General features: G+C 37.2%; 1 protein-coding gene across 1 annotated transcript in view; it reads left to right on the top strand.

Moving 5' to 3' along the window:
* Positions 1-21: 21 nt before the first annotated feature.
* Positions 22-15,437, top strand: part of LOC104077710 (nucleosome assembly protein 1-like 4) — a gene marked incomplete at its 5' end in the record, with an annotated part of 18,601 nt that continues 3,185 nt past the window's right edge. Inside the window, 7 exons of the mRNA XM_009579030.1 lie at positions 22-96; positions 3,892-4,031; positions 6,052-6,197; positions 7,853-7,875; positions 8,529-8,648; positions 8,936-8,965; positions 10,316-10,372. Coding sequence (XP_009577325.1) covers positions 22-96; positions 3,892-4,031; positions 6,052-6,197; positions 7,853-7,875; positions 8,529-8,648; positions 8,936-8,965; positions 10,316-10,372 — 591 coding nt within the window. The remainder of the gene's footprint in view (positions 97-3,891; positions 4,032-6,051; positions 6,198-7,852; positions 7,876-8,528; positions 8,649-8,935; positions 8,966-10,315; positions 10,373-15,437) is intronic.

Here is a 15,437-nt window from a genome sequence, read left to right as displayed (position 1 = left end):
ACCTCCCCCTCACCCCCCCCCCAGGAGTATGATGAACCGATCCTGAAACATCTGCAGGATATTAAAGTTAAGTTTTCTGAACCCGGACAGCCTATGGTGAGTTTTCTCTGGTGATTTCTCATGGAGATTGTAGTAATGAAGTGAACAGTATTTCAAAATTTTCATTGCATTCTCTTCGGCTGGAATGTGTGGGGGGCGTTTCTTTCCAGGCTGATATCTTCATGCTTTGCCTTTTAAAGATTTATCTTCAATTTTCCTGACCCTTTGCTCTTTCATCCTTAGCCTGGACATGTCTGACATCATTGTAGTTTCTAGATTAAAATTCTGGCTCAATTCTGTCTAGTTTTCACTTTCTTCTTCTCTCTCAAATTCCAAATTAGCTACTCTTACTACTAAAGTTACATGGCTGCTTTTGGTTTGAAAATGAATCGTGGAAAAAATTCTGGGTGCTACTTACTATATTGAATATTTCATCAAAAGAAGAGATGTGACTTAGTAATATTAATCAAAAACTGTGTGAAAAGGATAGAAAAATATATTAGATGGTCTTTTAAAAGTGTACCTAGTGGGTAATTTTTAAAATACAACTTTGCTTTTTTTTGGAAATTGTTTTCTTGTTTAAGTTCAGTGTACAGAAACAGATACTGTGTTTGTTGAAAAGTTGTTCTGTTGCTTATTTAATTCATGCAGACTATACTTATTCCTTGAACTCATTCTGAGGGGGAGGCAGGAAGAAGCATGGGATTTGAGCCTACACATCCTTTCTTTAAACTCCATCCTTGTCGCCTTTTCTTTATGTTTGGTATTTTTTGTTTTGTCTTGTGGAGTTACAGTTTTCTGACAAAGTCTAAAATAAGTGCAAGAAATGCTTCATTGAAGATTCACATAAGAAAGATGGAAGGACTTTCTCAAAATACCTTTTAAAGGTTAATAACAGCTGAAGCAAAGTTTTCTAGTTCTCATTGTCTTTCTCCTACTAGTACCAAAACACTTGAGCTGATAATAGGCAAGGGAAGTAGTAAGGACAGAGAAAAATTGGAATTAAGTTCCTAAATATTGCTAGGGCTGAAGGAGAGGATATGAGTTTTATGAAGAAAATGAATCGTTAAAGCACAAAGTAAAGTGTTCTAAGAAGTTGGTGTTTTTTATCTTGAAGCATATCTATTCAGTGGCATTTGGATGATTTGGGAATAGTTGTTTTCGCCTACAGCATTTTTGTGTTCTCATTCAGCTTTGTTTTACAGTACCTTAAATTGAAGAACTGCTCTTAAAACATCAGTGGAGGATTTATCTTGTCTTGCACTGTTCGTAACCTCTTGACAGCATATTTCTGTGAATAGGTTCCATTCCAGTGCTACGTGAAATCCAATAATGGAAGGCTGACAAATTCCATGTCCCTTCTGTATTTGGAGACAAAAGGATGCATTCCTAACTGCTTGAGTGAAACCTGTTATCCAGTTGTGTCTGATTGTCTTGTCTGAAATTCTCTGGCTATTGAAGATCGGTGCAGCAGTGGTAGCTTTGTACTATGGAAAGTTCACATAACCAGTGTGTAATAAACACAGTAATTCTGCTGGGGATTAGGTTTTGCCGCTAAAAGAAATACGTGATAGTTAGGAATTTTCTGATTTACCATTGACCCAAAGTAATTAACTGTAGTTATGGTCCTGCAAAAGTAGATTTACCTGGCTACAGTAGTGGTGCTTCAATGTTCTGTTTGCTATAGCCTGTATATATAAACTTTTATCTGTATGAAGCATAAGCGATTCCCTTACTATTTGTTTTTATTTATTTATAATCATGTGAATAAACTTACATATGTTAGTATAAAAATAATTTCTACTTATATATCTATTTGGACATCAGGAACCTTAGCTAGCATATTCAGACCTGGATGATGCATCTGGGTATAACTTAAGTAAGTACCTTAAAATAAGGAAGTTCTCTTTTTTTTTTTTTAACTTCCTGAGAACATCTCATACTGCAGGGAAAAATCTAGAAATGCATGCTACAAAGGTAAGCTGATATCAAAAGCAAAGATGTCCAAATAAAGACTACTGGAAAGGTTATTACAACACTTCAAATAGTATGTGAAACTTGAAGCTTCTTATTGTCTCCTAGTTAGCAGGTATAGAATGAAATACTGAAATGCAGATATTTTTGTCTTGCTAGTCCTTGGCATCTTGAATGCTAAGTAGTGCCACTGGTTACCTGTTTATAACCCCAGTGATGATTTGTGAGATTATTTGGGTATGAGTGTTCATCACTGGTAGTGGATAAGCTAAGATTGAAACTCCTCCGCTGAGCACGTTTGCCAGAGAGTTTGCCTTAGCTGAAGACGCACTCCAAACTATATTAGCTGTCTCCAATTGCTTTAGAATGGAAGTAAAACTGAAATAGGCTATGTGAAGCCAACACAGATATTCAGTGCACCTCTGGTTCCCAGTGGATTCCTTCCCTTAAACTGTGAGCATGTGAGTTGAGAAGGCTGCTGTTGCCACCAGTCTCCCATCGCTCCTTGACCACTATCTTTCCAGATTTCAGTCATGCGAGGAGATTCATGGGGTCTTAGAAACACTAAAGGGCCTTAGGGAGATAGTGAGGGATAAATACCTTTGAACATGCTGTTGTCCCCAGAGTTATTTATCCTGTCTGCACGTGGTGGGCCTTCAGAAAGAGAGGATGTCAGGGCACACTTGGGTGATAACAGACCATGTTCTGGCCTAAGTCTGAAGAGTGCCTGGGGAATATTCAAGGCTAGTGTTTTTGGCAATTATCTAATCTGTTTTGTATGCACACTAGGTCTAGTCCTTATGGCGCATTGCTGGGGGAGTAAATAAAATAGTTAAGGTAACTGTTAACGCATGCTGTGGCTGTGCAGCAGGTATGGTGATGTTGGGGTTTTTGACTTTCAACCCTTCTGTGTTGTTGAACTGACCTGCAGACATTTTCCCTCTTCAAGTAACTAAAGTAATGCTGCTGAAAACCTTTGTTGTTTCCCCTGTTCCAAGGCAGTTGGAGTTTTATTTTACTTTTAAATAGTTCATAGTTGATTGTGAATGCAAAGTGGGCATATATAGTGTTGTGCAAGCAGTTTTTGAAAGCTTTACAGATTTGAAAAATGATGCATTGTGTATGCTGCAGTTTTCCATAACTGGAGCCTTTTGTTCTCCATGTGAGAAACTGAATTTCCACAAACAATTTTCAGGTGCCACAGGAGGCTCAAACATAAGCAGAAACACCTGCTTCAGGCTGTAACCTGTTAAGACATGTATAATCTTAGGCTTCAGCTTATGAAGTTGGTGTTCTTTTGCGGGATTTTCTATTATCAAATGGAAAAAACCCCTCTGGTTCATGATGGAGTGCACTGTTTAAATACAGACTCCTGTAATCTAAAATTTTTTGAATTAGAAATAAAGTCTGTTTCAGTCTCTTAAGATCATGACATTGAATGATCAGAGTGGGGGGAGTAACAGAACCTGATGGTGTTATTCTGATGTCAGAATGACCTCAGAATAACAACTTCATCATCCCTAGTCAAAACATGATGACTAGGCTTCCATAAAAAATGAAACAAAGACTTTTCTCGAAGTATGTACTTAAAAGGTTGCTTTTGAGACAGCAGTTCTGTATGTAAAGGTGAATTAAATGTAGTAATTACTTGATTATGATTTGAATGTTAATACTAGCCAAGGTTGTTCTAGCTTCCTGCACGTTCAGAATTGGTTGACATTCTTCATTTCCTGCTTCTGCTGTAGTTTGAAAGATGTTTGTCACCAAATTCTTATTTTTTCCTGTATTCAGAGTTTGATTAATGGTAATTCTGCCTATACACTATTTCAAAGATAAAAATTAGTGGTAACATAAAATTATAATGGAACTTTCTTCCAGTCTTTCTCATTAGAGTTCCACTTTGGGCCCAATGACTACTTTTCTAATTCAGTCCTGACAAAAACATACAAGATGAAGTCGGAGCCAGACAAGACAGATCCCTTTTCATTTGAAGGACCTGAAATAGTTGATTGTGAGGGGTAAGGAAAACTTGACATTAAAAAAACCTTCTGAAGTAATAGTCCATGTTTTCCAGATGCTGTTTTCTCTTACTGTGATAATGATTAATGAAGATAAACTAAAGCTTTTGCTGACTTAAAAACTGGGAATGTTTGTAGGGATGATGATGATGATCTTAGCCTCAGCGTGCAGAAGTAACAGATACATAAATATAGATACGTTTTAACATAGTGTGCATTTTAAATCTTACACCTTTCAAATTTAATAGATTACTAATGAGGTAACAAGCCTTTTATTTCCAGATAACTGGGTAAATTCACTTTAGTCATTACATTTCATAGACTCCCATCCTCAGTCTGATAAGTAGCCTTAGACTCTCTTGGACTCTTGCTGATCTCAGTATTTTTTATTCCAGCAGTACTTTTGAATCTGGCAGGAATTGGTCATATGTATGATCTGTTCTTTCAGCCTGTTTTGAGGCTGGAACATACTGGCCATGCAGTTTGGTTCTGGCAGTTGTGGCTAATGCAGCAATTTTTTTGGCAAAATGTGTTCAGAAACCGACTGTGGGATGGTGAATTCTCATCTCTGTTCTGGAAGTCTAGTGAGTTGGACACGACATTGGGTAAAATTGTTCTGTCTAACCTAACGCTTTCTCTTCCTATCAGTGATCTCTGCTCTATAACCGACGTTCAGTGCCACACCAGAGCAGAGCTGACACAACTGAAAAATGTTTTTGTACCTTATTTTTCTTAGCTTCCTTGGTGTTTCCTTTCTGTTGTGTGGGGTTCTCCATGCTGCCCTCCCCCGCCCCCCCCGCCCAAGGATGTGGTTTTGGGTTTTGGTGGGAGGGGATTTTTTTTGTTTGTCGTTGGTTGGGTTTTTTGTTGTTGTTTTTTGTTTTTTTTTAAACTAATACTTAAGAAATGCCAAATACTTGGTTTCTTGAAGGTACCCTGACAACCTCAAAAGTTTTTGGCTTTTAGTGCTACATGTTGGCTTTTGAATTGAGTATTCACCCGCAGTGAGGCAAAACGTCTACTTGCATGTTTAGTGAAAGTGCCCAAGTAAAAGGCTAGTCCATTTTGAAGAAAACTTTAGTTAATTATAGCAAAATGTTTTCTGTTTAAGTCTTACAGAGGAATTCCTTTCTAAAATTGCTGGTATGTCAAAACTTTGATTTCAGTTCATGTTTCCTGATGAAGGTTATAGATGCTGGAATAAGGCGAGCAGGAAAACATTTCTGTGACTTTTCATGCAGGTTAACTATAAAACTGTTGACTTTGACCATTTATCTATAGGACAAGATATTTTGAGGCACTTAAGTGTTACTGTGACACCATTATTTCCATTAGAAGAGAACTGGCTGTGTATACCACTCATTCTTTGCCGTGTGCGGTTTTGGGTAAAACTATAGGTGGATGGAGAGAGACTTAATTGAGATGAAAGTGTCAGTTTGCACAGCAGCTGAAAGGAACTGAAAAGTAAGCTCTTTCTAGTTTGCTGTACTTGACTGCCAAGTCAGTCTGAGCACTGCTCTTTGGAGAACTAAAATGTGCCTCTCCCTGGTCACTCTTTGTGCATTTGTTTTTAGGGTAACTGGACACTGCCTTGGCCTGTAGTGAGAGGACGTAACGTATTGTTTTCTACTGGTCCGACCGTTGGAAGAATAATTCTCAACTGTTGAGAGTTTTCTGGAATAGCTTAATCATGTCCTTGGTTACAAAACTCCAGTAGTTGGGGCAAAGAGGTATTAAAGTATGGGTGAGGTGGGGACAGTGATTACTCTGAGAAGACAAACTATTCAGCTTTTTCATTTAGGGAAATATTTGATATGTCCAACATACCTGTAGTCTCTAGCACTACGATGCATCTACTTGACATCTTGTCAAGTAGATTCGGTTGCCAGTGTGTATAAAACTAGCTTTATCTAGTGAATGATAAGTCATTTTTGCCTTGATGTTTGTTGCTCTAATGCTCAGTTCCTTATTTTCACCGATGTCTTGTGTTAAAATGCTGTTTCCCACATGTTGTCTCTAGGTGTACTATTGACTGGAAGAAAGGAAAAAATGTTACAGTTAAAACAATCAAGAAAAAACAGAAACACAAGGGTCGAGGCACAGTTCGGACAATTACTAAACAAGTACCTAATGATTCTTTTTTTAACTTCTTCAGCCCAATAAAGGGTAAGCTTGGAAATTGAGAATTTAGGATTCTTAAAATATGTTGTGTTTTATTTATATGTATTTGTATTTATACAGCTTAAATCTGTACAAACTATTTATGCTGCTGCATTGTAAACTTTCTTCTTACTAGAGGAAGATAGCAAACTGCAGCTCATCTAAAGAGATCATTTTGTCTGACACTACTCTGTAGAACTTGGCCATTAGGTGTGCTGTGTAAACAGGATTCATAGTATGGAAAGAGTCTCATGTAGAATCTCCTAAAGAAGTTGACTTGTTTTACCACAGGATGGCTCCATGCATCAATTTGAGGTTTTTAACATGTGAAAGAAATCTCTTCCAGTGTTGGTCACGTTCTAGCATATCGGTTTCATTTAAACCTTTGTGTTAAGTGACAGAACTTCCTGTGGTTTCTTCTGTGATTAGTGATCCCTAATGCTCCATACATACCTTTCTAGTTTTCCGAGTTATCTAATGTTAGATGTGTACTCACATATTTAAAACAATTTAGATGGATTCCAAAAACATTATTTCTTCTTGATACATCTCCCATTGTACTTCCCCCCCCCCCCCCCCCAAACATGGATGGAAGAAGCAGTTTTCTTTGGACTTCAGAGATATACTGAACAAAATGGACATTAGTTCTTGATTCAGTCTTGGGCTATTACGAACTACCTGTCCCTTCTAAATACCACTGCAAATCCCTGTGTACATGGGGATAAAAAACAAGTGATAAGTATTTCCAAAGTTGGAGTTTGTTTGGTACAGAAATGTCCTTTAAGTTAAACAACTTTTTTTTTGTTTGTTTGTTTTGTTTTGTTACAAGTAGTTGCTGCTTGCAGAAGGGGATGGAGATTTGTTTGCCTCATGATGGTTTTATATTGTTTTTTTAAAATACTTAAAGGACATACTCTGGAGGCAGCTGTGTAAGAAAGTAAGACTATGACATCTGCTGGCAGTTGATAGTTGCATTTTCAACTTGAGAACAGACTGACCCAAACTGTCACTTTCACAGTAGGATCACAGTACCATGGCACCTGAGTAGAGGAGGAGAATCTGGTTTTTTTTGTTGTTGGGTTTTGGTGGTGGTTGTGGGGTTTTTTTTGTTTGGTGTTTTTTTTTTTTTTTAACCAAACAAAAAAACCCCACCCTGTTCCTTATTGGTTACAGTAACAGGCCTCTTCTTAGCAATGCTTTGCAAATTCATGACAAAATGTTGATCTACTTGGTAGCATCTGTGTTTGGGGAGAGGAGAGGGTTTGTAGTGCTCTAGCAAAATAAAGTTATTGTAATTACAGCATTAATATAGAAACAAAATGTGTTGCTCTTTTAGGGGAGAAATGTGATCTGCGTGCCTTCGGAACCCATCTTTGTAGAAAAAGTATTTCTTGTGCAAAAAATCTTTGACATCAAAATGGCAGCTTTGATGCTTTTATTACAGCACATAAAATTCTCGCAAGTGCAATTTCTGTGGGTTTAATTTAGGATAAATCTGAATTGTCTTTAAAGGTTTAATAGTTAGCTTCTGAAGATTTTATAAACCCCAGTGTTTTCTGGTATGAGAAGGCCTTTATTTATGCTGTGTTTTGTCATCTTGAAATTGATGTGGGCTAGACTATACAAACTTTTCTTAAATTTACTGCCTTTTCTTTTTGCAGTATCTGGTGATGGAGAGTCATTGGTAAGTCTACATTTATGAAATTGCACAATTGCTCTTTGCCATATCTTTTTTGCTAAACATCTCGATAGTGACTATTTGGGTTCTTTTGATTAAGTTCTGTATATTTTTATTGTTATTTTTGCCAACTTTGACAAAAGTTGAGCTTCATCTTGATAAAATGGAAGATATTGTTGACTTCTCCAAGTAATCCATTGACATTTTGCTGTTACACATCTTGCTGATCCGATATATCTATAACAATCACTGTTGAGAAGAGGAACTCAGCACTACTGCGTGGCTGATACCTGATTTTTTTTTTTTTTTTTTTTAAAAATCAGTCTGAAGCAGTCTGAACAATTCTGTAACGTCAGGTGTCAGAACCAGCAAAGTCTGTATGAGCCTTTTTAGTAGAAAGTGTTTCAGCAGGCCAGTAGCCTTTATGTAGAAAGTAGGAAACTTTTAAAATAAATCTCAATTCTGCAAATCTGGATTTAGACTTGCAATATTTCTTTTTTTGTTACAAAGTTAAGTATACTGGAAGTACAAGTGACGTGAAGGTTGATGCTGATGACAGTGTGACGCTTCTCAAACATGTTAACTCTGAAATACTTTTGTTCGCTCCTCTGTAGCACATCACATTTTTAGTAGAAAAATCAAACCAACTTGCTTTACAGGATGAAGATTCAGAGTTTACTTTAGCAGCAGATTTTGAGATCGGACACTTCTTCCGTGAAAGGATAGTCCCTCGTGCTGTGCTTTATTTCACTGGGGAAGCTATAGAGGATGATGATAACGTATGTATGCTATCAGCATTTTGTTTATTCATCACCATGTAGACAGAAACATTCTTTTCTGATCAGACTAGTATGTGGTATTAATTACATGAGAATAACAAAAAACCTGAAGAGATTCCTATTACTTGGGAATAGGAAAGTATCTTCAACTTGCTATGAGCTGTTAATCCTTACTTCTGGAAGTGGCTTAGTTTCAGTTACTGTGTTTGAATATGCTAGACCTATTACTGCAGAAGATTTTATGCAAATATTAGCAGAGCTAATAAAACCTTGGGTTTGTTTTTCAGTTTGAAGAAGGTGAAGAAGGTGAAGAGGAGGTGAGATGCATACTGTATCTTTTATAGATAACATTACCTACTGCTGTTCTAGTTCCAGAAATAGTCCTATATGGAGCAGAAAACAGTTGTTCATAAATGCTCTTGTGTATGATACGTCTTTCCAAAAGAGTTCAGCGTTCCTGACTTACAAAATCTATGGCTGTTTTTCCTCTTCACAAAAGTACTTTCTGCAAGAACATTCGTCCAGTTTTTTCTAGTATTTTTAAAGCTGCTTTCTGACATGAGTCAAAAATTAAAGACAAGTTTTTTTTCTTGAATGCTGCATGATAAGAACCTTCAGTCTTATTTTTAAATATCTCTTACTTAGGCAGTAGTGGAATTCAGCAGTCAGCTTTTAGTTGTCATAAGCTTGAAGACTGGGCCTTGCTAAATGTAAAGTAAAAAAGGGAGAGCAAGCAACTGCTCAGGATAAAGGCTTAACTTAGGCTGGAATTTCTAGTATACCAAGAGCTCCGGCCCGTTTACAGTAGTGTTGTATGAATACAAACAGCGTGTAAAAGGCTTTGCGCAAAACCACTAAATGATACCACACGTACATGAACTAATATCCTTTACAGATAATTATATCTTTATTTTACTGCTTTTACTGTGGTGTTCTTGCTAATTGGTTAAAAGATACCTGACTGTCATCAAGTTCACCATAGTAGAGTACATCAGAAGTTACCGAGCTGGTGGTCTGATGTGAGTTGGCAGCCTTCAGCATGCAGTCTCTTTTCTCTCTTTGCAAGTTACAATACAGACTTCTGGGCTTAGGCTGTTGAGTGGCTAAACATTTTCTTATTTTTATTTTTTAAGCTGGGTCTCGATAGAAGTATATGTGTATTTTTAATCTGTCTCCAGTGCCAGATGTTATTACTTGGATGTAGGCATGTGTACAACAGAGTGTGAAAATATTGCAAAATACTGTGCGGGAATACATAGCCTGTCCACAGTAATCCAAATAAACAGAGACTCTTTGGAAGGAGGTCAAAACAAAGAACAAAATTAGACATATATACTTATTACCAGAACTGCAAAATTCCAAATAATTTTTGGTCAGGTAGAAGTTAAAAAATCACTGGCAGACTGCAGCAGCTTATGTAGGAAGATTGCCTTAAGCCATGCTGAATCTTTTAAATCTATGTTTTAAATCTTCTTTTAAAGATTTTGCTTTAAGATTTTGAAGATGCTGAATTCTTTTAAGTTAGCCCAAGTAGTTCTAATGTTGACATCTAAAACACTCTGGAATACAGTAGTAATATAACTTGCTATTTTGTTTTTTCTCCATTACAAAAAGTTGCCCTTTTAACCTGTTTTAATTTCTGTTAGTTTATCTCTATTTTGTCATAGGAGTTGGAGGGGGAAGAGGAGGGAGAAGAAGAGGAAGATGCAGAGAGTGATCCTAAGGTAGGGATTTTTGTGTGCTTAGTCATAATGCAGACTATAATCATGAGCAATGTAATTAAGGTTATAATAGTTTGTGAAAAGAGTAATAAATTATTAAAAAACAAAACCCACCCTAGCTTCTGACTGCAATGTTTTCATCATCTTCAGCACTCAAATTGCTCGTAAAAGAAAAGTTAATGTTTCCATAAACTGAGAAAATGTAGGTTTTGTCTTCCAGCCTGCACCAAGAAAAAGATAATTTCCAAACTGTGTGCCTTTACTACTTAATGGTATCTCTGCATAATAATGATATATATTTTTCCCTTAGAAAGGTCTTATTTCAAATATTCTGTGGCTGGACTTCAACTTAGAATTAGTCTGACAAGTCTCAACTAGCTTGTTTATTTATTTTCTTTTTCTTAGAATTGTTCTCTTTGGTTGTCCTGATGGCTGCAGGTTAGACTCCATATGTCTGTACTCAGCTAGAAATCAAAAAAAGTTAGTCCCCAACTTTGAATTTTAAACTTTACGAGACCTGGCTTAAAATTCAGCCTTAAGGGTTAGTGCTTCTTCTGACAGGTATTTTTCAGTCCTTCAGTCATGGTAAAGTTAATGCTTACGTTTAGTGAAGCTGGGGCAGTGATGACAGACTTGCGTTCATTTAGTTCTTAAAACGTCAGCTTTTAATATTTTTGTAAAGGCACAGATGAAAAAGTGAAAGACATGCAAAACTGCTTGATCTTTGGATGAAAGTCTTAACAGCAGCTTAACAAGTCACTCTTCTGACGTAGAGTTTTATATACATAATCGTATCACTAGTGAATGCTTTTTGTCACCGAATCAAGAATTGAGCTTGGTTTTCTTCTATGAGAAATACTGTATTCTAAAGAAGGTCTGTCTTGTGGAAAGATTGATCAAACAGGATTAGAGTGGCAGAAATGAGTGTTTTGCAGGATCAAAATGCAGTGGTGTACCTGTAATGGGAAAAAGCGGGACAGCTGAGAAACAAAATGTTAGTTCTGAGTCAAAGTATATTTGTGCTAAGTATCAAATATCCTTTTAAAGGATTTGGTATTCTGTAGGAAAAAAGATTAAGGTATCTTGGAAGCTTATAGTTGTTGCCTCCTGTATTATTTTGTACATTTCACTTTTCATTCATGCTGACAGTTCCTTTCAATTTTTTCCCATTTAGGTGTAATTTAAGTCTGTTTATCATTCATACATTTCTAGGTAAGGTGGAATTCCATTCATACCTAACTTCCAAGAGTCCCATTTGTAGCCATGCAATGTGGTTTGTTTTTTAGGGTTTTCTGGTTTGTTTTTTGGTTTTTTTTCCTTGTATGGGGAAAAGAAATGGGGGAATGGTGACTTCAGAGTTTAGGTCTTATTAGTAAAAAATAGAAGGAAATGTGTGTAGAGATGAATGCCTTTAAATCATGTAATTAAATTAGATTTTTCAGAATGACCTCTCTGCCTTCCTGGTACAACTTCTGCTTTGCTTTTGTGGCAGTCAAACTGTATTTTATATACACATGATAAAAGACACTGAGACTTGTCAGACTTTATTTTTTCCTTGTTTCTGATTTCTGTTTCTAGTGTACTTGCAAATTATTTCTTAAATATCTCCTTTGCTCTTCTTGAGAACTCTTGTAAGTCATCAGCTTACTTAGTATGTCTTTTCCAACATTATTCTTATTTATGCTGCTTGACAAATGCAGTCAGTCACTCTTAGAGGCCTTTTCTTGAGCTCGTGATTCTGAACAGGTATTGCTCTCCTGCTCATCTGTCTCTTTATTTAAAAGAAGGAAAAAAAAGGTTCCTTCTGTTGTATACTGTCATCTTTCACCCTTCATCCCATGCCTCATAGAGAACAATGCCTGCAGCAGGCTCCATACTTTTTTCACCTGTGTTTTAGGCTTGTATCTTTTTTTTTTCCCCTTTGGTTACTTAGGAGAACCTGTAATCTTTCCAACTCATTCCTTCTCTGTATAGATGATGCCCTTCTTTGCCTTTCTTAAAATCAAAATTGAGCTGTGTTTTCATTTCATTTTGTTTCGGTTTTTTATTTTATTTCCAATCTGATATGCTCTGAGAAGCCAGCCGCCCTACCTCAAAATACTTGCACTGTTTATTCACCTGCAATAGTAGAACATCCATTTGTCACAACAGCTTATATGTTGTCCTGCTGCAATCTGTTACACAGCTGTCTTCCCTTCTTACAATTAAAAAATTGTCAGCCACTGGCTTTAGTTTTTCGAGTGAACTTGGAATTCTGTTTTCTGTCTTTTAAGACTCATACCCCTGATCCTGTTTTCCATTCCTTCTTCTGTCCATCCCATTTTCTGGTCCTGTTTCTTCCTGTCCCCCGCCCCTCTTTGCCTTTCAGTTCCCCCCCCTGCTTTTCTTATATCCGGAATAGTTTTCATATACACAAAAAAATAATTGTTCTTTGGTTTGTTTTCCTTTCAAATCCAATTTCTCTCTTCAGTCATTTCCATATTACCTCCTCCTTTATTGTCGTATTACATTTGCTACATAAATGTCAACACTTTCTGCTTTGTTAACTTTTCCTCCTTCCTTCCTCTCACTCCTGTCAATTTTAAGTACATTTGAGTTGTTCAGTTAGAACCAGTTCATTATCATCTCTTACACAAAGCACTTATGCTTTATATAAGTTGTGGCTTTGGAAGACTAAGCAGATAATTTGAAGTAGCTTCAGAAGATGCTACAAAAACAGATAATGTAGCTTGTTTTGTCTAGTATATTTTTCTATGTGCTTGCATGCTCTGTTCTTTTAGCTGCCTTTATTTCACATTACTGACACTAAGCTTGAAAAGAGAAGTAGCTGACAAGGTAATATAGAGTGCTGTTTTGAATTACGAACTAAAAAGCTGCTGTGGGGAGAGACTGCTCGTGCTTCAGGGTGCTTAGTCTATCTTGTAAGTAACAGTGGCAGAAGGGCCTGTATGCAGCAAATTCATTTTCAGAACCTTTGAAGTGTTCTGTCCGGTTGTGGAGGAGACAGTTCAGCCCACTTGCTTGCTTAGCTCCAGTTAGCTCTGAGTTTACTTCCTGTGTATGTATTTCATATCCTTGCTTTTTCTCATTCAATAGCATAGATCAGAAAGTGAACAAAGATAAGGTGTAGCTTTAGGACCCCTAACTGAACTATTTCATGGTAGGACATTTGAAATATTGAAAGGCTTTCCTCTTCCTCTGCTGGAAAGGACATCAGCTTTAGTGCCTACTGCCTGCATTGATCCCACTGTTGGCAGCAAAGTCTGTTTGGGAGTCATATGGGATCTTGATGGGCTGCCGGTGCCTCCGCTACTTTAGCGGATGGGAAGCTTCCCAAAAAGTGATTTGTAAAAGTAAGCGAGGTAAAGGCTCAATTGCTCTTTGAATCACCTAGGAATGTGTCCTGCCTAATCTGAAGATGAATAGAAATTCAGTGTCTTCTCTTTCAGCAGTAACTTTATGTGAAAAAGCTCTGGTTTGAAAGGATTAAATTGCTAAGATAAATGGCATGGATACTTTGGACTTATGCCCCCTTCCTCTAGGACACCAGATTAGTTGGTTGGGTAGAAGCAGTGGGCTGTGTGTATGAAAAGTCATGAAAGCAATATTACTTCAGACCTGTTTTTCTTCTCCTTTTTAGCCCTATGATCCTGCAAATTTTAGGTGAAATTCCCTCTTTAAATTTGATGTATGTCCTCTTATGTCCATAAGCAGCTGATGCAGTTTAGCTGATGTAATTGCTGATGTCTGAGCAAGTGGTCTGTATGTAAGCTAATTATCTCAAGTTTCTTCCATTGTTCTGGGTAGTCAAATGCCAGAAGAAAAATGTTCATGCCCATTGGAGCAAGAGGATTTTTTAAAATTCTAAACAAGTGATGCAATAAGTAAGAGGCAGTGGCAAAAAAGCTTTATATTGATGCTTGTTGGCAAAAGAGGAGGAAATAGGTGGGAGTCTCATTTACTTAGCTTGTGTATCTCCATTGGAACAGCGTCTCAGACTGGAATGAAAGGCCCAGAGCAGTTTAAACTCCTTGCACAGAATAAGTAAATACTATACTTTAAAGACGTAAAAATAAAAATATCCTACCACTTTTCATATGAACTTAAGTCACTGTTCATGACTACTATAGAAAATCTCTTTACAACAAGAAAAATTCTTGTCATATCTGTAGCACTGGTAGTGAACTTCAGTACATGTGTTTGCTGCTAAATTTATTTTAAAATAAGATGCAATTCCTCCTTATCTTCGCCAGTTAAAGTCTCTCTGTTTGGTCTTTATTGCCTGGCTGATGCACTTCACCACCATTTCTAAGATATCTTAGGAAGTTAATTTAGGGAAATACAACATCAATGGAAATCTTGGTAGAATGGGGAGAAAAATAGCGCAGGGTCTATCTAAGGCCAATAAATGGATTGGTAGTAAGTTAATTTAGGGAAATACAACATCAATGGAAATCTTGGTAGAATGGGGAGAAAAATAGCGCAGGGTCGTCTATCTAAGGCCAATAAATGGGTTGGTAGTAGTTGGCTGACCAAATGTCACCAACAGTCTGGGCACTGCGGGAAGAGCAGGCTCAAGCTTAATAGCCTTGCCTGAGGGAGTATGGATGTAGTATCTCGATCACACTCGCAGTTTGGGGTCTGATCCCTGATCTTACAGGAGCCGTTAGAGGCCAAAGATAAGTTTCGACATGCATGTGCCTGATGTGGCAGCTGCAACGTGAAGAAAATTGTAGTCATCTACCTGTGCCATTGTCATCTCGGGATTAGACTATGAGGTGCTTTATGTGAGGCTGATGGGTAACTGAAGGCAATACGGAGCTCACATGCTGGCTTGCTCAGCAAGAGCAGTGCTGTGCTGTTGAAGTGGTGGAAGAAAATTGATTATGTTGGAATCTAGATCTGAGATACTGCCTTGTTTACTTATGCCCTGCTTAAACTTTTTTATATATATGGTCAAGATAGATCTGCTGTAAGCTAAAAAATAGCATAAACTAGCAGTATTTATCTCAAAATTCTCCAACAGCTGACTCATATCCGAGAACCCCTTAAACTGTATTTTTTTTTT

This window comes from Fulmarus glacialis, unplaced genomic scaffold (assembly GCF_000690835.1).
Source record: "Fulmarus glacialis isolate BGI_N327 unplaced genomic scaffold, ASM69083v1 scaffold40455, whole genome shotgun sequence".
Taxonomy (NCBI): Eukaryota; Metazoa; Chordata; class Aves; order Procellariiformes; family Procellariidae; genus Fulmarus; species Fulmarus glacialis.
The sequence above is the reverse complement of the archived record's forward strand: the minus strand, read 5'-3'. Positions and strand labels throughout refer to the sequence as shown.